General features: G+C 50.3%; 1 protein-coding gene across 6 annotated transcripts; it reads left to right on the plus strand.

Annotated features, from left to right (window-relative positions):
* Nucleotides 1-1351: 1351 nt before the first annotated feature.
* SCNN1B (sodium channel epithelial 1 subunit beta) lies at nucleotides 1352-19796 on the plus strand. 6 transcript variants are annotated; one of them, XM_041120161.1, is made up of 16 exons: nucleotides 1393-1412; nucleotides 2658-2807; nucleotides 3744-3975; nucleotides 7015-7330; nucleotides 8226-8567; nucleotides 8604-8682; nucleotides 9944-10137; nucleotides 11003-11106; nucleotides 11579-11742; nucleotides 12202-12309; nucleotides 15281-15398; nucleotides 16133-16208; nucleotides 16398-16455; nucleotides 17723-17784; nucleotides 18685-18760; nucleotides 19235-19796. In XM_041120161.1, the coding sequence occupies exons 4-16, from the start codon at nucleotides 7020-7022 to the stop codon at nucleotides 19598-19600; spliced, it is 2058 nt and encodes a 685-aa protein (XP_040976095.1). In that variant the 5' UTR covers nucleotides 1393-1412; nucleotides 2658-2807; nucleotides 3744-3975; nucleotides 7015-7019; the 3' UTR covers nucleotides 19601-19796. The 6 variants fall into 6 exon arrangements, with proteins under 6 accessions (XP_029858209.1, XP_029858210.1, XP_040976095.1 ...); XM_030002349.2 differs by lacking the exon at nucleotides 2658-2807 and having other exon boundaries at nucleotides 1352-1412; nucleotides 8226-8682; XM_030002350.2 differs by lacking the exon at nucleotides 2658-2807 and having other exon boundaries at nucleotides 1357-1416; nucleotides 8226-8682.
* The last annotated feature ends 732 nt before the right edge of the window (nucleotides 19797-20528 follow it).

Below are 20528 nucleotides of genomic sequence, written 5' to 3' on the forward strand. Positions count from 1 at the left end.
TAGCAAGAGGCAATCGTTACCTTTTACAATGCTCTGCTGCTCTGCAGTGATTTATAGTTCCAAGGAGCTTTATACACGTTTACTGTTCTGTTGTGAGGAGTTAACATCTCCCACAATTGCTCAAGATGCTCAGAGTTTTACCTCTAAACTGTAACTGTACAGTAGTGTTGGGTTCAGGGATCTCACCCCACGGCATGCAGTGCACTGGCCCCAGTTTAGGAAAATACGGAAAATAAATGGGGGGGCGTGTGTCTCTCCAACCCCCCTGAGGGATTAATTATGTGATCAACAGGAATCAGTGTGCAAGACACATAATATTGAGATTAAGTCATAAAATCCAGAAACGCATGCTAAACACCGTGAAAATCACAGACAACCGGGCTATGAGGGTGCTCATGAGGGCACCCAGCCCCGTTCGAGCCACTTGCATTCCACCCTCAGAAGCAAACAGAAGAGCTGCTTTGTCTTTTAATTTCATTGTCATTTTATGGAAGCAGAGCTCATTTCTCCTGGCAAGAGATTGTCACCTTTCAGGCTCAGTCTGCCAGTGCCACCGAGGCAGAGTTCTGCCCCTTCTATTTAAGCATCAACATCTTCTGTAACCTGCACTTGAAAGACGTGCGGTGTACAAAACAGTCCCCAGAAAGCATGCCCAGCAGCAGTCTTGATAGTAAACACAGCTGCTCAGGGAGGCTTTTTTTAGGGAAAAAAAAAAAAAAAAATTATAAGATCTTATACTTCTTTTAAAAAAAGATTATAAGATCTTTTAAGAAAAGGATTCATGAGGCACGAGGGAAGCCAAAGCAGCAAGATGATGTCCTGGCACCTGGGACATTTCAAACCAGACTGTAAATGCTGCAGTGCAGGGGTCAGGGCAGTGGCCACAAGGTCCTGCTGCAAAAGTCTCCCTGCACCTTCCATGACTGCCCGCATCCCAGCTGTGACCCAAGTGCGCCTTCCCTCATGCCTGCCATTCTAATAGGACTTTCTCTTCTTTTGGGGAAAAAACAAGAATGGGTGCCCAGCGGCATGGAGGCACAGCTTCCTCACCATCTTGTGAAGCGGGAGCGGGCAGTGTCACGGGGAGATTTGTGCCACTGACGCCGCGCTGTCCGGTGGTCTTGGTAGGACCAGGAGCAGCAGAAGCGGCTGCAATTCCTGGGGGGTGTTAGGAAAAAATTAAAATTACTGCGAAAAAAAATTAAAACAAGAATTAAAAAATCAAACCAAGAATTTAACGAAGCCCGGACCAGCCAAGACTAAACTTGGAGCGACTCCAGCTTGAAGGGAGGGAGGGTTTAGATGCACCGTCGGGAAATGACAAGGGGCGGGCTGGGGCGGGACCGGGGCGGGGGGAGGCGGCGGGGCCGGTCCCGCTCTCAGCGGGGAGCGCTGCCGGAGCCGCCCGGGCGGTAGGTACGGATGGGGAGGGGGGGGAACCGGGGGGGGGGGGTCGGGGCTGGCCGGTCCCTTCGGCACCGGACCGCGCCGGAGGGATGCCCGCGGGCGTCCGCCGGCGGGCATCCCTCCGGCGCGGTCCGGTGCCGAAGGGACCGGCACGATGGGGCTGGACCTGCCTGCGTTAAGTAAAATATCATTTACATGTTAGTTCGGGTTTTTCCCTCGCTTCTCGCCGCGGAGGATGCGGTTTTAAGGCCTAATACTGTTTCTAAAGGGAAAAAAATAAGGGGAGTCCTTTGTTGATTTCTTTTTTTTTTTTGGAGGGGGAGGGGGATGGAATGAAAAACTTCAGTTTGGTCATGGGGTCTTTCTGCACTGATACAGACCCAATCTTTGCACACTTTTGCAACAACGGTGCAGGTTTTCGGGCCAGTCGGGTATTCTGGATGTGCGCAGTGTGCAGTCAGGTGTAGTCGTTCTTATTTAACTTCTGTTTACACAGTGTTTTCTTTAATCTCCCTGATCATGGAAGCAAACCGCAGCTTTCTGAATATTTCACTGTCCCGTCACTTCCCACAACACTTTGTTGTGGGAAATGTGCACCCGCCCCAGGCTGCTGCCTCTGGGGTGAGGGCAAAGGATAATCCCTCTCCGGGACACCGGCCTTATTGCAGAATAAGAGATCTGCAGGTGAGGAAGGAGCTGCTGGTTTTTATTTTTTTTCTCCTCTTACGTTCCAGTATTCACGTTGTTCATTGCACAAGCAGCAGAGTTAACTCTCAGCAACGTGACCTTACTGGCACGTGAGGAGTAAGGCTTGTCATCGTCCTGGGAAACAGGGACATCACAGGAACCACAGGGTTAGGCAGGCAGGGGAGGAAGGGATGGAGCATCTAACATACGGCACAGAGTCAGGGAAATGCTATCTAAACTTCCAGACTGTAAATACTCTTCGAGTGCTGTACATGTGCCCGTGGGGATTAGAGACCTGCAGGCGCCTGCGTGGATCGGGGCGGCCGTGGGTGCCTGAGCCAGCGGCTGCGTGCGGCGGCCACTCACCCTTCACACACAGCAGCAAGGCAAAGCATCTGCTGGGCACTCTGTGACCCCGGGCGCAGGAGAGGCTTTCATTGCTCACTGACACATTACTGCTCCACTTTTCTCTTTCAACTGCCAACCTATAAACTTGTGATGTAATAAAAAAGTTTCCTCTAATTTGCAAAAATATCACTAGATAGCAGAAATGTCTTCTCTAGGAAAACAAGGTCTTTTCATCAGGCTCTGGAGAAGATGGCAGATGAGCAGCTGGTGATCAAAGAGGAATGACTGTTGTGTCCCCCAGTATAGAAAGTACTGAATAATTGCAGTATCAGGCCTGGTTACGTTGGAGTGTTTTTTCAGCCAAGGTACCACCCTGGAGCTTCCAGGAGCATGCTGAGTTTTGCTTATGTCTTTATTTCCTTTAAGTGGCAATTGCCCTAGGAAAAACCCAGAGGAGATTCAACACAGCCAACGTAATCATTTCGTAACGTGGGAGTCTGATCTCACCCGTAAGGTGGAGGAGTTTCACCTGGGATGATGCAGGGCTGGACTCACGGCTGCTGGGGGACAGTGAGGACACCTCCTTCGTAGCACAAAGCAAAACCACGTTAGAACCAGGAGCACATTGCTTTTAGGACGGCTTTGGTCATCATGGGGATGTGGATACTGCCAGGAGAGAGGCATGTGGCACCCTGTTCATTTTAGGTGACACCAGTGTGCTGACAAGGGGCAGACCAGAGGAAAGCACGGCAGTGGGGAGGTGGCAAGGGAAGCAGCAGTGGTTCCCTGGAACCACCTGCGACGGAGACAACGTCAGTTCTTGCCTGCACATTATAGACCAGTTCTGCAAATGGAGCAGTGTGACAATTAAAAATGCAAAGGAGAAGGAGGAGTGAGGGAGCCTAACGGGTGTGTGTTCCCCTTCCCTGACCGAGGCCTTGGAAGTGGAGCAGCCAAACAAGAAATAAAACCAGTGAGCAGCAGCCGGGAGCTGCCAAACATCTGGGCCCTCGAGCTTCACAGGCTGTACAAATAACGGGGGATTTGAGGGCAGCAGGAGGGACAGATTTTTGTAACCATGAGCCTACCCTGCATGCCACTCACCAGCAGAAGCCAGGCTGCGTGTCCATCAAGGGGGAAGCACCTCCTGAGCCCCCAGCCCTGATCTCCTCCTCAGCTCCAGTCCCACTGTTGCCTCTGCTCCCTTTCCCCAGAGGGGGTTTTGGGAAGGGGTGACAGTTACCTGTATACTGATGGAGGGTGGGTCTTGTCATCCCTCATTTATCACTTCTCTGCTCCAGGTCTGGCCCGCTGATGGGGGAGAGCAGGACAGACTCCAGGCTGGCACCAAAACCAGTACCAAGCCCCCTCTGAAGAGCTACGGCATCTGAGCACTGAGCCTCTGTGCCCAGGGCAATGAGCCGCCCATAACAGGGGCTTTGGCTTCCGATCGGGCAAGGCGCCTCACACAGAGTGGCTTCCAGCAGTGAGAAAGAAATAAGAAGTCTATTCGGAAACATTCTGGAAATAAAGGTAAGAAGAAAACTATTAAAGAAAGAAAAAAAGATTGAAAAAAGTCATCCCAGTATGGTCAAGAGCAGCTTTTGCTTAATGCCATTTCTTTTATCAAATGACCATTTAAAAGCACAGCTTATGCCTAAAGGAAGAATAAACCTGGGTCCTTCACTCTGCTGCCATGTTAAGACATCCCCTGTAAAACCTGTGACTGTCTGCTTGACCGTATTGCCAGCACACCTTTGTTAACTTGGTTTTTTAATTTTGGGCTCCGTGAGTTTCATGGCAGGGAGGGGATGCTGCAGACATCCTGCCTGAGGACGCTCTTCCAGCCGACCCCGTCCTAGTCCCCATCCCTGTGCTCCCCCTGGCAGGTGCCCCGCGGGGCTGTGGGACAGAGCAGCACTTAAAAAGAGCAGGTGCCATAGCTTTGACATGAGGGAAAAAACATCTTAAATCAGTTTAAAACATGTCTAAAAACTAGTTTAATCTTATTTTCCACAGCGTGGCCTGAATCTAACTTAAAAATGTGAAAATGCTGCCCTTCAGCACAGTGTTTTTATGGTAGGTGAGCTGAAGAGATAAAGTGAGATAGAAGGCACTCCAAGCTTTGCTTAAAACTGATTTGGAGCTGGTCTTCCTTTCCTAGCACAGCATCTTCCCCTTGCTACCACTAGCAAGCATACCATGACTTTGCAAAGAGCACTCTCAGGCTAGGTGGTTAAATGGAAATAAATTCAAGGTGGAGAACAAGTGTATCAATGACTTCTGCAAAACCATGAACAAAGTTAAAGCAGCATCAAAATTATCCATTCTGTATCTCTCACTTTACTCAGTTATGAAAGCAGAGCTTTTACTCTGTGTGTGCTCCATAACCCATAAGTGTGTGTCTCGACATTGCCATCAGGAAAAAAAGCGCTAAAATTCAGCTTCAGGAAACAATATAAAAAGAAAAAATAACTTCTTCCAGCAATGTCAGGTTGATGAGCAACCCACAAAGATCTGTACAACAAACTGAGATCTCTCCGTGGCAGGTCTCTGACGCTCAGCAGGAGCCCACGCGCCGTGTTTGGCCGGCGCAGTCTGTAAGCAGCAGAGCAAACAGGCTGCAGGGCATGTGGCCAGTCAGGTCCAGCTGGGCTGGATTTTGCCCAGTGCAGTGTAGGTGTGTTTTAAATTTTAATCTAATCTAAGTAATTTATTGGATTTCTTAAAAGGCAGAAATTATTTACTAGTTTGCCTTGCTAGTCTCTCTGGATTTAAATGCATTTTGATGATACTATTTTATAAAGCAGAGACCAGTCTTGAGGCTGTGCCTTGAGATGGGTTTGTGTTCACACCTGGCAGCAGAAGGCTTGGGCAGAACGGCTGCGCGTCTTTCAAGTCTTCCCCATGGGTAATTAAGCAGAGGCTAAGGTCGTTGCTCCTGTTTTCGTTATAGTCCTGCCCAAAAGCCAGCAAGTGTCTGATGCAATGTAAGCTCCTTCTGTGAATAAACCCTTCTGCAGGCAGCTGTGGGCAAGAACCTCTGTGGCACGAGTTCACGGAGGATGAGCCGACGATGCGCTGGTGGGTTGGAGGTCCAGGGGGGTCCGGGAGGTCCGAGTCCCAGGACCCGTGTTCCTTGGGGAACAAAACGCTTTCACACGAGAGTAGAGCCTCCCCTCAAATCTTGGAGGAAGCAGCTGGAGTTTCTTCTTTCCAAAGCACTCTCCCATCGAGACTTCACTACATCTAACGTCATGTGTAATAGGGTGTGCAATGAAAACCATCATCTCTCTTTGCATCATGGAGTGAGACATCATAAAATCTATTGGGTTTATACTTTTATCAAACTCTGTATACACTACTCAGGAGATTTTGCAGATCTGGCCAATAAACCAATGAAGCAGTATTACCTTTTTTTTTTTTTTTTATTTGGAAAAGTAAGGACACAGTTGCTCCTGCTCCCCGAGAGGCCTGTGTGCACCCTTCAGCTTCCCCTTGTACCTTTGGCAGTCTAGCTACAAATGACTTTGTGTTAATCTAGTTTCTGCATTGCTGAGTACTGCTTATTATTGACATATTGCTGTATTATTACAGCACTCATTCTTCTAGGATGCTGAGTTATACACAGCATTAATCTTCAATTCTGTTCTCCCAGTTTAAATCTGAAAAAAGTTGTAAGCAGCTGACTCGGGTTTATTTTGAAATCCTGCCTCAGGATATTAAGATTTAGTAACACAAATTCTCACCTTAAAATAGCAGCACAAAATGTTCTATTTACTCACAATATGAATGTAAAATATGCAGCATCCCTCACATGAGCAGTGGAAGCATACCGATAGTATCTGAAAGACAAAGGAATTTGGTGGAAAAAAACCAATCCGTTGTCCTTCCTCCGGCGGGCAGCAGCACTGAACAGCATTCCTGGTCCTGGGAAAGGTGCTGCTCGTTCCAGGTCCTCTTCTCCTGCCCCCTCCAATAGCCTGGTGCGCTGTAATACTTTTTACTTTTAAGAAAAATTGTCTTAAGCCCTATATTAGCTTGAAAACTAAACACTGTTAGCCTGAATTCTAGCTCAAACCAGCTCGTGTGTGTACTGCTTGGTCCATCTAGCGTTGGCAAAGGTTTCAGACGATGTTACAGATGTACCGGTTGGCACACAAAACACCAACTTCCTAGAAGTTACCTGGTTAGTTATTGCAACATCTGCAGGGCCTGAGGGCCAGTCTTGGTAAGTCACACAGGCAGAGCCATGTCCAGCAGGTCCAAGTCACTTCACTCTCGTGGGGCCGGAAGGGACATGAGAAAAACATTTGCCACTTTTGGAACCGCTCAGCACAAACCTCCCCCTTGTACCCTCTCGGGAGGTGAGGGGCCCCGGGCCATTTCACTGCCACGCCGTGACCCTGCAGAACATCTGCTCTGAAGTTCCCCTGGGTTACAAAACCACGGTCGGGCCATCACATAACTACTCCAGTTCTGCTTTGCTGACAATACAAGTGTACTTGGCAAAACACAAACCTTGCCTTTCAACATAGCTGTTTTGATGTCTTTTCTCCCACTTGTGAACAGCGGCAATGAACCTGAAGAAGTACTTTGTTCGTGCGCTGCACCGCCTGCAGAAGGGCCCTGGCTACACCTACAAGGAGCTGCTGGTCTGGTACTGCGACAACACCAACACCCACGGCCCGAAGCGCATCATCAAAGAAGGGCCAAAGAAGAAATTAATCTGGTTCTTCTTAACGCTGCTCTTTGCGTCTCTGGTCTTCTGGCAGTGGGGTATCCTCATCAACACCTACCTCTCCTATAACGTCACTTCATCTCTCTCTATTGGCTTTAAGACCATGAAGTTCCCAGCAGTCACGGTCTGCAATGCCAACCCTTTCAAGTAAGTTTTTCTTCACCTAATTTACCCAGTCATGCTTTAACACCCTCAGTTATACTGCTAGTGTAAGGTACTGTGGACCTGTTCCTGTCTCAGCTATCACGTTAGGAGCATCAGTGGACTCACCAAGTGGCAGTAAAACCAAATAAAGGAGAACAATATGAGGGCGAATGGCACAGGTCCAGAAGAGGGTTCTGTGCTGCGAGTTTGCCTGGGTTTCCTTACTGTATCAGTTAATCTAATGGTGGTTGTTGCCTCCCAGCAAACTTTCCCTGGCTCAGGGAAAACTCGAAGTTCAACTCACTTGTCACAACCAAAATCAGTCTCTTGATCTTTCCCCACAATTCCTTTCTTTCTCCTTCCTTGCCATGAACGTCCCTCTTATCGCTCACACTCCAGCCATTAAGAGCTGGTTAAACAGTAGTATCAGCTGTGAGCTGCAGTGATATAACTCCATCGTAATTTCAAAGGAGTAACTGATTTTTTGTTAGAGCTGCTTTAAATTTATATGCATGCAATAGTGTAGCCCAAGACAAGATGCTCTTGACCAACACGCAGGAGTTACTTTGGGGTTGTTTTTTCTCTCTTCTTGCTAGAGATGTTTTGTGTAAACTATAGTGAATTACTGAAAACCAACCAGTTCGGTTCTGTGCTGGCAGGTTCACCACTGTAGCACTCTCTGTTTATCCTCCTGCTGGTTCTCCACCCAGTTGCAGGCTGCAGGGATGCCCATGTCTGAGCTGGCCGTACTCCGCATGGAGGCTCCCGTCGTTCTGCAGTAAATCTTTCAGGCAGAGAGCTGAGGTCCCCAGGAAGGTCCAAGCCAGTGGAGTGGCGATGAGCTGCTGCACATCCCCATCACCTTGACACTGCCTGGTAACTGCCTTTTGTCCTGCAGATACTCAGAGGTGAAGCATCTGTTGAAAGAGCTGGACAGGCTCATTGAAGCAGCGCTGGAGAGGATCCTGCAGCCTGCGCCGAGGAACAGCAGTGAGAACGCCTCGCCACCGCTCGACCTGAGGCTCTGGCACCAGATACCCCTGGTCCTCATTGACGAGCACGACAAAGACAACCCCGTCATCCTGGACATCTTTGAAAGCAACCAGACTGCTGGGGGCAACCAAACCACTGTGGGCAACCAAACCGCCGCGGGCAACCAAACCGCCGCGGGCAACCAAACCTCTGCCGGTGACCAAACTGCTGCGGGCAACGAAACTGCTGCAGGCAACCAAACTGCTGCGGGCGACCAAACCGCTGTGGACAACCAAACCTCTGTGGGCAACCAAACCGCTGCTCCACCTGCCCCAGCCAACATGACATCGGAAGAAAAGAAGTACAAGTTGGCGGTGAAGCTGGTGAGAGGGGTCCCAGGGGAGGCAGCCGGGGAGGGGTGAGGGACGGGCAGCGCTGGGCGCCTTGGCAGGGCTGCAGCACAGAGATCGGCATCTCTTCCCCACCAGCTGCCTGCAGCCACTCTGCCTCCAGCCTCTGGTCCAGCCATGCCAGGGCCAGGGCCAGGGCTGGGGGATGCCCGTGCCAGTGGCATCCTCGGTACAGGGCAGTTTGCAAGTTATGGCATGTTATTTCAAGGCTCCAGGGCTATTTGCTTGTTTTTCTGAGGAAGGCAGCACAGAGGTATTTTAAGATTTTTTAGAATTTCAGAGGGGGGTCTGATCCCCTGCAGGATACACAGCCAGACACCCAGCTGAAGCTGCTGGATTTCTGCATATGGGGCCTGCAGCAGGATCATACCCTAAATATACTTCTTCCTAAATGAAAGGAAGCCCAGCAAGGAGCCATGTTAAGTTAGTCTGTGATGAATTTTAGGTAGCTGCATAACACCAGTAAGATCAGCATGTTCCTCATGGAAAAACGGACTGACAGCGCGTAGCAGCCTAGCACTGCATCAGAGGTATGGAGCGGGTCCTGCCAGCGGGTCCGTCAGCTTCTGGTGAGAGGGATGTTGAAAACACTGGGCGGCAATGGGCAGTAACCGAGATGTGCACAGCGTTGATCGGTAGAGTCTGCCCGCAGCGCAGGGGACAACGCTGTACATCCTCTGCGGTCGCCCAGCGGAGCCCTGCTGCGGGCTGAGCCCAGGGCAGAGCCAGGGCAGGGGTGCTCCGCGCAGGCTCCCTGTCACCTTCACGTCTTTCTCAGATCTGGCACCCAAAATACGGGGGCCGCTGCCCCTGCCCCTCTCCTGCTGCAGTCCTCAGGGCAGGGGCACATGGAGGTCTCACGACCCCCCACCCTCTGCTCCCACAGAGGCTTCAGGGACCCTGCCTGACCAGAGCTTGGAAGCTGGGGCAACTCCAGCCTTAAAGAACTGGCCAAAAAGTGAGGTTTTCTGTAAGTTTGTGGAGGTAATGCCGGGACTGATGGAGAATGTGGCCAGCTGGGAAATCTCCCTGGGGAGGGACCCATCTGTAAGCACAGGCAGATGTGACAGCTGGCTCCACAGCTCCCGTTTGCCCGTACCTCTCCTTCCCCCGTGAGCAGCAGGCAGGGCTGGCATCAAGCCGAGCATGCAAGGAGAAGGGGTTCGTGCCGTAGGTCCCTCCTGCCGCCCCGCGCCGCGGGACGGGCTCACACCTGCCTGCTGTGTGTCCCCAGTGCAGCCATCAGGGCTCCGACAACTGCACCTACAGGAACTTCACCAGCGCGGCGCAGGCGGTGACCGAGTGGTACATCCTGCAGTCCACCAGCATCCTCTCCAAAGTCCCGCTGCAAGAGAGAATCAGGATGGGCTACCAGGCAGAAGACATGATCCTGGCGTGTCTCTATGGGGCCGAACCCTGCAACTACAAGTAGGTGCATACCGAGCTCCCTGCCCTTTTCTGTCACACCAGGAATGGTACAGGACGCTAAACGCATGACAGCCTCTTTCTTTTCTCTTTTTAAGGTATGTTTCAGTTAATACAGTGATTTCTGCTGGTTCTTAACTCTAACAACGTTTCCCAGAGGGTTTCTGGATGTGATCCTGCTGAAACAGGTTCTTTTGGAATAGTGCTGCATGAGTTTCAGTTTTGGATGGGCCATTTTGCTCATGACACATTGAGACTAACAGCATCCGTGGGACCTTCCCAGGGTTTTTAGTGATAACCAGCTGCCAGCCCAGGTGCTAAGTCAGTGTACCCTTGGTGCAGCAGTGCAGCCCCCAGTTACAGCCCCCCCCTTTTTACACAAGGCTTGGAGAAATGCATTTTAGCCATCGTTGTTTCTTGTGAATGCCAAATTTATATATCTAGTTTTGAGAAACGTGAGTGCACAGCAGCAGCCCAGGCTGCGAGGAGTCCTGCCCCTTCTGCAAAGAGGGCAACAGAGAATTACTGTCGAAGAACGAGATGTAACACCAGCCAAAACCTGTTACCATAGCTCAGATCAAGCAATTATTTCTCTCTTCTGTGTGACAGATGATTCCTTTCCATTCTGACAAAGCGTTACCCCCAGTGGCTGTGTCTCAGTACACACCAGTACCTTGCTTTGCTTTTTTTTCAACAGCAGATTGATTGAAATTATATCAGCTGAAATTTCTATACAGGCATTCAACAAAAGAAGCAATTTAAAGTGAATCCCAGATGTAGCTGCCAAGCACCGGTCCCACCAGATGCATTTTTTATAACCCTTTAGTCCTCCTCGAGAGTCACAGTTTTATGTGCATGATTCTTCCAGGAATTTCACCCAAATCTATCACCCAGACCATGGTAACTGCTACATCTTTAACTGGGGCATGGACGAAGAGGCTTTGAATTCCTCCAACCCCGGAGCCGAGTTTGGTAAGAGAGAGCTCTGCTAAGGAGGAAGGAGCTAAAGGAGCAGAAGTGCTGGGAGTTAGTTATTCTGTCTCTCAGTGGCCATTTCTGTCAGATATAACAGATTTACCATTTCTGTGTCTCTGGAGCACTACAGCAGGGAGTAACAGTTTTCTGGGAGGGGATAAGCCCCCAAAAGAGAAACGTGCCACATAGAAACAAGTGATGTGACTACGGATGTTACTTAGCAGAAGTGTAACATCTAGATAGCCAAAATATCTGAGGCAATGTCTGAATATTCACTCAGATATTTCCATCCTGTACATTCGCCATTGTGTGTGTTTATGCACATGCAAGGCTGACATGACAGCCAGACCCTGGCTCTTCCCCCAGGGCAGAGATCTTTGTGCACAGTGAAAAGAAAATAGACTCTTTTTTTTTTTCCAAAGACCCACATTTTGATACAATTCCTGTTCTGTTTTGTTTGTTGTCCCAGGGCTGAAGTTAATTCTGGACATCAGTCAGCAAGACTATATCCCCTACCTGTCATCCGCTGCCGGGGCCAGGCTCATGCTGCATCAACAGAAGAGCTTCCCCTTCCTTAAGGATCAGGGCATCTATGCAATGGCGGGGACAGAAACCTCCATCGGTGTGTTAGTGGTATGTGTGGCATTCCTCTAGAGCAGATTGTCTGAGAATAATGTTATCTGATGGGACTGCAACCAAGTTTGTTTTAAGTCTTGGCTGAACTGGCTCAAACCAAAAGAGTCAAGGTATACACTAGCTGTGGGCTGGAACAGTTTATGGAGGCTTTTATGTAACTGTCCTGGCAAAGTGCTTTATTGAAGCCAAAATATTGAGCTCAGGTCATTGTTCCCTCTTCCTTGAGCATGTCAGAAGGTGCCTTGCTAAAACATACTGCTCCTGAACATCCTCATATACCTCAATCCACCCCGGGGAATGGGCTGCATCTCTTTCAGCTCTGCTGCCTACGATTCTTTAATTTTTTTTTCAAAGTCAGCAGGGAATACAAGAATTACAGAGTCTCTAGAAAACAGGCACCAGGGACCTGGGGAGGAGTGATAACTGCTGAAGTTTGCTGTTTTGGTCTTCTTTCAGGATGAACTGGAACGGATGGGCTACCCCTACAGTGACTGCACCATTAACGGGTCTGATGTCCCCGTAAAAAATCTCTATAGCCAGTATAATACTTCCTATTCCATCCAGGTAAAACTCATTTTTAAATCAAACAAGGCTGTTCAGGAAAAATCGACAAAGCAGTTAAAATCTTTGACTAGCATGCACGATTGCTGGCGGATCAGCAACGATGAAGTAGAAAGCATAACCCAAGTACAGGAACCTTCTTTTCTGGTAAGGAGAGGGCATCAGCAGTTATTGTTCTCTTAGCCAGGTATGAATTTTGTTTCGAGAGGATGAAAATCATCATTTTCTCAAAAGCCAAACTACAGCAAACCTCCCCAGGATCCCTGTTGTTACACCGGACCCTGCTATGTGAGACCTACCAGCAAAGTGCTAATTTGCAGACAAAAAACCCAAATCTTTTTACCTCCACATATGACCACAGTTTAATGCTGGTCCTTTCCTCATACCCTGTCACCTTGGTGCTCAGCTCCCCAAAGCGGAGGGTTCCCTCTCATCCTGAAGACCAGGCAAAACGAGAACAGGCTGCGCCTGGGCCCCTCCGTCCCTTAAAAACCGCTGGCTCTTCAGTTTTCCCCCCTTTTGGCTCCCTGAGCAGCCCCAGCTGCTGTCACGCACCAGTCGGTTACTGCCTCGGCTTGGAGGGCAGAACCGCAGCGCCAGCCAAGGAGACCTCGTGCCCCCATCCTGCCCAGTCTCACTCCCTCCCTGCACTGGTTTCACTGGGAGGTGCTGGGGACCACTGGAGCCCCAGGGTGGAAGGGTCAGGAGGCAGCCCCCTCCTTCGGTGCAGGGGAGAGCGGCTGAAATGGGCTGAAACTCCCGATAGCTTTGGCTAATGCTGGTTCCTTAATAATGTAAGAAATGCTGGGAAAATACATCTTCCAGAGTGTCCCGTTGGGACCGTGGATCTCCCCGTCCTCCTCGGGGACCCAGCCTGCTCCCGGATGGCTGCCGGCACAGCATTAGCCCGACGCTCCTCTGCCGGCTGCCCACCTCAGCCCCAGGAGGTTGCAGAGCAGTTTTTCTCCTTTAAAAAGGGTAACTCCTCATGCCACGTCATTAAGGCAATTCATTTCTTTTTCAGCTGCGAGAATATCTTTTTTTTCCCTACAATTTCCATGCTTGGCTGAAATCTTTTAATTATAGGTAGATCAACTGGCAAGGGCTAGACTCTAGTCACTCCCCATGTCCAACAGGCTAACCGCTCTAAACTCAAGGGTGTTTTGAGCAATCACCGTAGCTGCGTGTGCCGCTGCAATGGGGACAGCAAAACTGCTCTGTCCGCAGCAACCGCGGGCACCATCCTGCAGCATCAACGGCCACCGCGGCTCTGGGAGGTTTTTGCTGAGACGTTAATGTGACACTTTTCAGGAGCTAGGCTGGCTTCTGCTGCTTGGGGTGCGCTGGGAGACTAACAGCTATTCAGAGAGCTATTGTGCTCCGGGTTTTAGCCACGGCACTGCTCTAATGTGCACAGCAGCTCCTATTTTGTGTGCACAAGTAATATTTATCCCTGGCAGGAGAGGAATATACAGGAGGGATTCCTCTCCTGAACACTCCTACTCTTTTTAATCCTTTTCTCTTTAAGGGAATTAAGTCATTTTTCACCCTGAAAATGCCTGCTTGTTTTGTATAGGAAATGAAGACAGACCTTTGCCTTTTCTTCGCTTTAACATTGGGATGAGAAAGTTGAGTGTTTGTAAACCTTGAAACTGTAGAAAAATATAGTGTAAACATTAAGCACTGGTTACTTTGTAACAGGCTATAACATAAGGGAGAAGCATTTCTGGAGGGTGAGATCTGGCAATAAGGAAAACATCAAAACCATTTTGGGGGTTATTTACAAAAGCCTGAAGAATACACCCCAGACAGGTGGGAGGGCTTCAGTCTAGCAGGGTTTTTTTATATTTCTGCCTTTATATAATTATAACAATTGGACCACTTTACCCTACTTTTTAAGATGCTTGTATAACGTTTAAGCAAATACTTGAAATGATTGCATTATTACTTAAAAGTTGCTAAATGCTGACTGGGGCTCTACGTCCACATAATCCATGTCACTTCAGAGACCTCTCAGCAAAATCAGGCTTTTCCATCACTCCCTGATTGCAGTGAACTCTGTAAGCGTTTCATATCACACAGAAATTCTCTGATTGTTCTACCTAGCTGGAACTGTTAAATTTAATTATCTTTTCATAGACTTTGTTATTGCTTTGTGCACTGTTTCGTCCAGAATCCCACTCCAATCTCGGATGATTAACTTCATGCCTCACTGAGCTAATGGCAGCACTGCAGCCTGGCTCACATGCTGCCGAAGCTGCGGCTGCAATCCTTTCAAGGAGAGAAGCAGATGCACAGATAAGATAATTCAGATTTCTAAAACCTGCTCTTTATGTTGAAGTATTTTTAGAGTCCTGGCTTTAAAGTGGAAAGCAGCCCTTTGTCAGTATATCATATAAAGCCTGGAGACAACAGCAGTGTCTATGGGTGTAAGAGAACATTTTTATTCCTTTTTGGAAACTCCATATTACTTCCACGAAGCCCTAAAATAGTTAAGAAATGAGTAGTTTCTCATGCGACTGGGAGCAGGCGTTGAGGTCCCTTCTGCTCCTGCGAGGTGACTTACCCACAGGCAGCTCACAACTAGGATGTGCCTTAAAATCCCCAGGAGCGATAGTAAAAACGCATCATAAAGAAAACCGTAACTGCAGTGCAACTCTACACATGGCAGCTTATCCACCTGCCTCTTCTCGCCATTGTAAAACCAGTGTCAGTTGTGACAGGCTTCCAGAGCGACGGCGATGCTCCGTGCACGCTGGAGGAGGCATTCGCGCAGGGATGGGCTCCAGCAGTACCCACTCCCTCTGTGGCTTCAGCTTTCCCCGCGTGCGGCCACAAAATCATCTGTTCAATGCAAAAGAGAGAAAATACCTCGGAACTGAGTGATTCTCATAGCCAGCATAGACTCCAGAGGCACAGAGGTGGGCAGGGCGGCTCAGCCCACATCTAAGCAGCTCCCTCTTCCCTTTTTCAGGCTTGCCTGCGCTCTTGTTTCCAAAATCACATGACTGAAATCTGTGGATGTGGTCACTATATGTTTCCTTTACCTGAGGGGGTAAATTATTGCAATAACGAAGATAACCCAGGTTGGGGTAAGAACATGAACAAAACTATTTGCACAGCCTTCCCAGGGTCCTGGCACGCAGGAAGGGGGGAGTGGATGTGAGCTTTATTGCTGTTGTAAGTGCAACAGGTGAATGGCTTTTGCCTGTGTAACGTCTCCCCGTGGCCGTTGGGGTCAGTGCTGGGGAGAGGGGGCGAAATCTTGGTCCTGGCCACGGGCTGAGGGGCCTCAGCATCCATGCTGCCCCAGGGCAGGGCTCTCCCAGACAGCCAGCTCCAGCCGGGGAAGGTAACGGGAGCCTCTGGGTACCAAAGGGAGAGGAAAAGGGGTCACGCTCCAGGCCTCCGCGCCTCAAGAGTTCGGGTGCTGAGACAGGCTGGCCCGGGCAGGGGCAATGGGCTCTGGCGAGGAAGCTTGCGGGCAGGCAGAGGCCGGTGAGCCGGCTCTGCATGGGCAGCTCCGGCAGGCAGCCGCCCTCCTACCCCTGCCGCTGGCCAGGGCTGTGCCAAAACCACCGCCATCGGGCAAGCTAACCTTATAGAAACTGTCTGCAGAAAATTAAAATTTATTTTTAATTTACTATTAAATTGTCTGACCGCTTTGCCTGAGTTTCTCAAGGAAAGGAAGGTTAGAGGGGAAGACAGCAAACTTGTGCAGCAGGTTCATACATAAATATTTATTTTATTAAATGAAACTGATATAACCCAGTAAGCAGGGTCCTTATCTAAACAGGTGCTTTGATTTTTTGTTTTCACCAAACAGCATATTGCTATTCATCACTGAGATCAAGTATAACACACAGACAGATTTGTATTGACTCTTGTAAGGAAACGTGCAAGTAAGTACCTAAGCCATTCCTGGCAGCTGTAAAGGTGGAGGGGATCCTACATTTTGTCTCCCATCAATTCTGACCTTTCTAAAATGGCAGCAAATCACACGGGGCTGCTTTTCTGCATGACACCTGAAGTTCCAGTGACTTCAGAGAAGTGGTATCTTCTGTACTAATGCTCTCCTTTCCTCTCTCCAGCGACACGCAGTATAAGATGACCATCTCCATGGCAGACTGGCCATCTGAAGCTTCGGAGGTAACACTGATTTCTTGTTTTGAAACATACATTAATAATTACCTGTTCTTAGCCACATGAATCACTCGGTATTTTCAGAGCTAATGTCCAGGTAGCAAGTGCCTCTTTGCTAAATTACACATTTTCAGCATGCAAACAAGCAGCAGCACTGGGGCACGTGTCCGGAGGAGGGACACCCCCATGGCAGTTCCTCCTCCCCGAGCACTGGTTCGGGTCTGCAGCACGCTTGCTTCACCCGCTTACCGGGGGGCTGGAGGCTGCCTGGGACAGAACATGGCACTGGGATTTCATGCTCTTTCAGGACACCCAAAACCAGAGCAGCCTTTGTACAGCGTGAGGGTAGGCTGAGGCAGAAGGATGAGATAACGTCTCATGGGCTCCCTAAGGAGAAATGAATACTCCATTTGGATCAGGCATTACATGCTAAAGACTAGCCAGTGTCAAACTAAGTGTGCAGCCCTACCTCTTGGTACCCACGTACACTGCAGGCCTTTGCTTGCACGCCTGTTCTCTCCAGATGACTCTTCATCATGTAGTATTCCCACAGCATCACAGATGAACGTACAGCATCTTCCACCACGCAGGCAGCATCCCCAAGCCATACCCTGCTAAGTACGGGATGTCTCATGACTGCATTGGTTAGAATCGATTTCGAAGGAGATTTCCAACGCACATCCAATTTATCCTAGCACGTGGCTGCCAAGGACGTTGCATGTATCTCCTACAGAAGAACTTAATTTTTATAATAGTAATATTTAATCCTGAATCGGTAAAGCTGCAACCAGCATAACTTGGCTATCGCAGCATGAGTGCAGCCATAGCAAAAGTGCACTTGAGCAAAGGCATCTACAACTTGCCAAACATAGGAGCTATGGATGGGTAAACAGGCGTCGCCTCCTGTCCCAAGCTCCTGGTAACTGCCGTTGCCTCGCTTGAAGCACATCAAACCAGTGACTTACAGACTCGCACCATTGAAGCAAAATGCACCTGCAGCCCCAATGGGCACTTGACATCATCCATGAATGCAATGTCAGACCTGGTTGAGGCAGTGTGGGGAGATGCTGTAACCCCCAAATAACCACAGAGTGGGAGCGGGGTGGATGACACTGGTTGAACACATTACTCGGTATTTTCCTTTGCTTTTAATCCAATAGAGCTGGATTAAAACAGGACTAGTCAGGACTATGTGACTCCCTTGGGTTCCTGCCCCAGCAGGTGCCCAGTGAGGATGCTTCTGCTCGGTTCTGAATAAATTTTGTTTTCCTAGGACTGGATTTTCCATATTCTGTCTTATGAAAGAGATATGTCAACAAATGTGACTCTGGACAGGTAAGTGAAAGGAACAACCACTTTATCTTCTCTTTTGAGCCTGTTAACATTAGATTAACATAAACCTTGGCGATGGGCCAGAGCACACATGTGCTGATGGAAAGGGAGGACAAGATTTGGCACGTGTTTGCCTGGAAGATACATAAAGCAAATCTGAAACGTACTTCATGCATATCCTCTACTCTCCATAATGACAAATTGGGTCAGACAAACTCAAACGTATAGTTAACTTAAAATCAGCATTAACAGCAGCACCTCTAATCAGTTGCATGTAGGAGTCTGGAAGCTCTGAAGCTGTGAACTGCCTGGGCCCAGCTCCTGGATCATAACATTCATCCCTCTATACTCACATCTGAATCTGCCAACAGCAGCAGCAGTAGGGGGGATGCACCAAAATTAGGGTAACTGGTAAGTTACCCTTTGAGAACCTAAACCCTGAATTAGGGGGAAAAGAGGAGGGTTTTTCCCCAAGGAAAAAAACCTGAGAGAAGCAAGAAATAGCTTCACAGCTATTGGCTGATCTGTACACATTAAGCCCCCTGGTCCATCGTGATGCAGCTGCTTTGTCCGTGCAGAGGAACATGAGGTGCAGGGCATTGAAGAGGGGCAATGGCCCCTCTAGACCAACCAGGGCAGTTGGGAAAAACAAAGCAAACAGCCCCAAAGAAGCTGCCAGGTACCCAAGCACTTCTTCAGGAGGAACTTCAGAACCGTGTCTCTCTTCCCTTCGCAGTCAGTAGCACTTTAACTTCTTCCATGTGCCAGACAGAAGTTTCAGTGGGCACTCGTGAGCAGCTCCGGCCAGGCTGTGCGCAGCCCTTCCCGTGGGCAGGCGTTAGAGCGGAGACACGGCATGCCTGCAGCCCGGCTCTGCGCTGAGCTGCTGTTTGTCCCTTACAGAAACGGCATCATCAAGCTGAACATTTACTTCCAGGAGTACAACTATCGCACCATCTCGGAGTCTGCCGCCACAACGGTGAGTGCCCATCCCTGCCCTTCTGCCCGGTGCCGCAACGTGCTGCGAGCGGACGCAGAAAACAAGTCACCCTGGATGCACAGGCAGGGCTTGGCTCCTCGGGGCCAATCGGCCCTGTCCAGAGATGTTCCTCACCGGGATAGTCTGCCGAGTCCTTCGGTGCTGCCGCTTCACACATATGCTGCGAGGAAGCGGACAAAGCCGCCTCCGCTGTCCGGTTTGCAGCCCCTGGTTCGTTCCCACTCTCCACCTCCCGTCCCAGTCGCCAGTGCGGGGCAGGGCACTGGGACACAGCACCAGGGAGCGCAGCCCCTCCAGGGCAGCACCCGCAAGGCGAGGGTCTCGGCAGGCAGGTCCCGGGGGCAGGAGGGGCAGGGGCATCGGCCGGCTCGGCACAGCACACGGGGTGATCGGCGGGGGCTGATGAGGGACGGGGGTCCGCCGCCTCAGCTCGCTCTGCTCCCCTCCCCGCAGATCGTTTGGCTGCTGTCGAGCCTGGGAGGCCAGTTCGGGTTCTGGATGGGGGGCTCGGTGCTGTGCCTCATCGAGTTCGGGGAAATCATCATCGACTCGCTGTGGATCACCGTTATTAACGTGATCAGCTGGTGCAAAGGCCTGAAGCAGAAGCGGGCGCAGGCACGGTACCCGGACGCGCCCCCGACGGTGTCGGAGCTGGTGGAGGCTCACACCAACCTGGGCTTCCAGCACGAGGACGCGGGTGCCCTCCCCAGGGACGAGGCGCTGCCCCCCGAGCCCGGCACCCCCCCGCCCAACTACGACTCGCTGCGCGTGCAGCCCCTCGACGTCCTCGGTCCGGACAGCGACGCAGAAACTGAGTGAGCAGCATGCCCCGGCACCTCCCGATGGCAAGCTGCCATCGCCGTGCTCAGTTTGTCACTTGCTGAGCAATCTTCTACTCTCTATCGAAATTAGGAAGGAACTAAAAAGCCCTGGCTGTGCTCCCCTCCCTGATGGTTCACTGTGAAGGAGCTCTGTCTAATAAACCCTGTAATAAACCTTAGAGAGTTGGTGTTCAGGCTCTGGCTTGTATACATCGATATTGCTATATAATCATAAGTCACCGTTTCTTTTTAACACATGGGTGGGAAGCACGTCCTCGTGAGAAGAGCGGGGTGGTGGCAGCCGTGGAGGGCTGCAGCCGGGGGACAAGGCAGGGCTGCGGCAGCACTGGCAGGGAGCAGTGAGGCAGGGGGTGCTGGGGGGAGGCCAGGATGTCCCGACGGTGGATGCATGGCCGTGGCCCGGGGGATGCCGAGACACAGCACCCTGTGTGCTGCAGCTGTGCTGCACCATGGGTCGGACCCTCGGGTTGGGACCCAAGCTACTTTTGACTTCTGAGGTTGCAGTATTTCCACTGCTAAACAACTACAATGGAAACAGAGTGAAAGAAAACCATTCCCTTTGCTTCTGGAGCCCGCGAGTGCTCTGTTTGTGTTTGCTGCTCAGGGTTTGTTAACGCTCACGCCGCAGGTGGGCACGGCTGTTAATGTGTGTCGGAGATAAACACTCCAGCCTCCAGAAAGATTCAGGTGTGGGGAGGAAGTGCCAGCCATTTAACAGTACCACTCTTAGCAATAAATAAATTAATTTAAAAGTTGCCTTCAAGTTTCCCATTGGCAGTGGGTGCAGTTCAGTGCTGGCAAAAGGCTGATGGCAGCAGCCTTCAAGAAGAGGAGGTGCTGGGCTCGCCCCGACGTGAGGGTGGCTGGTGGGGTTTGGTGGTCCCCATGGGGGTGGGCTGAGCGGG

This window comes from Aquila chrysaetos, chromosome 25 (assembly GCF_900496995.4).
Source record: "Aquila chrysaetos chrysaetos chromosome 25, bAquChr1.4, whole genome shotgun sequence".
In the NCBI taxonomy this organism is placed as follows: Eukaryota; Metazoa; Chordata; class Aves; order Accipitriformes; family Accipitridae; genus Aquila; species Aquila chrysaetos.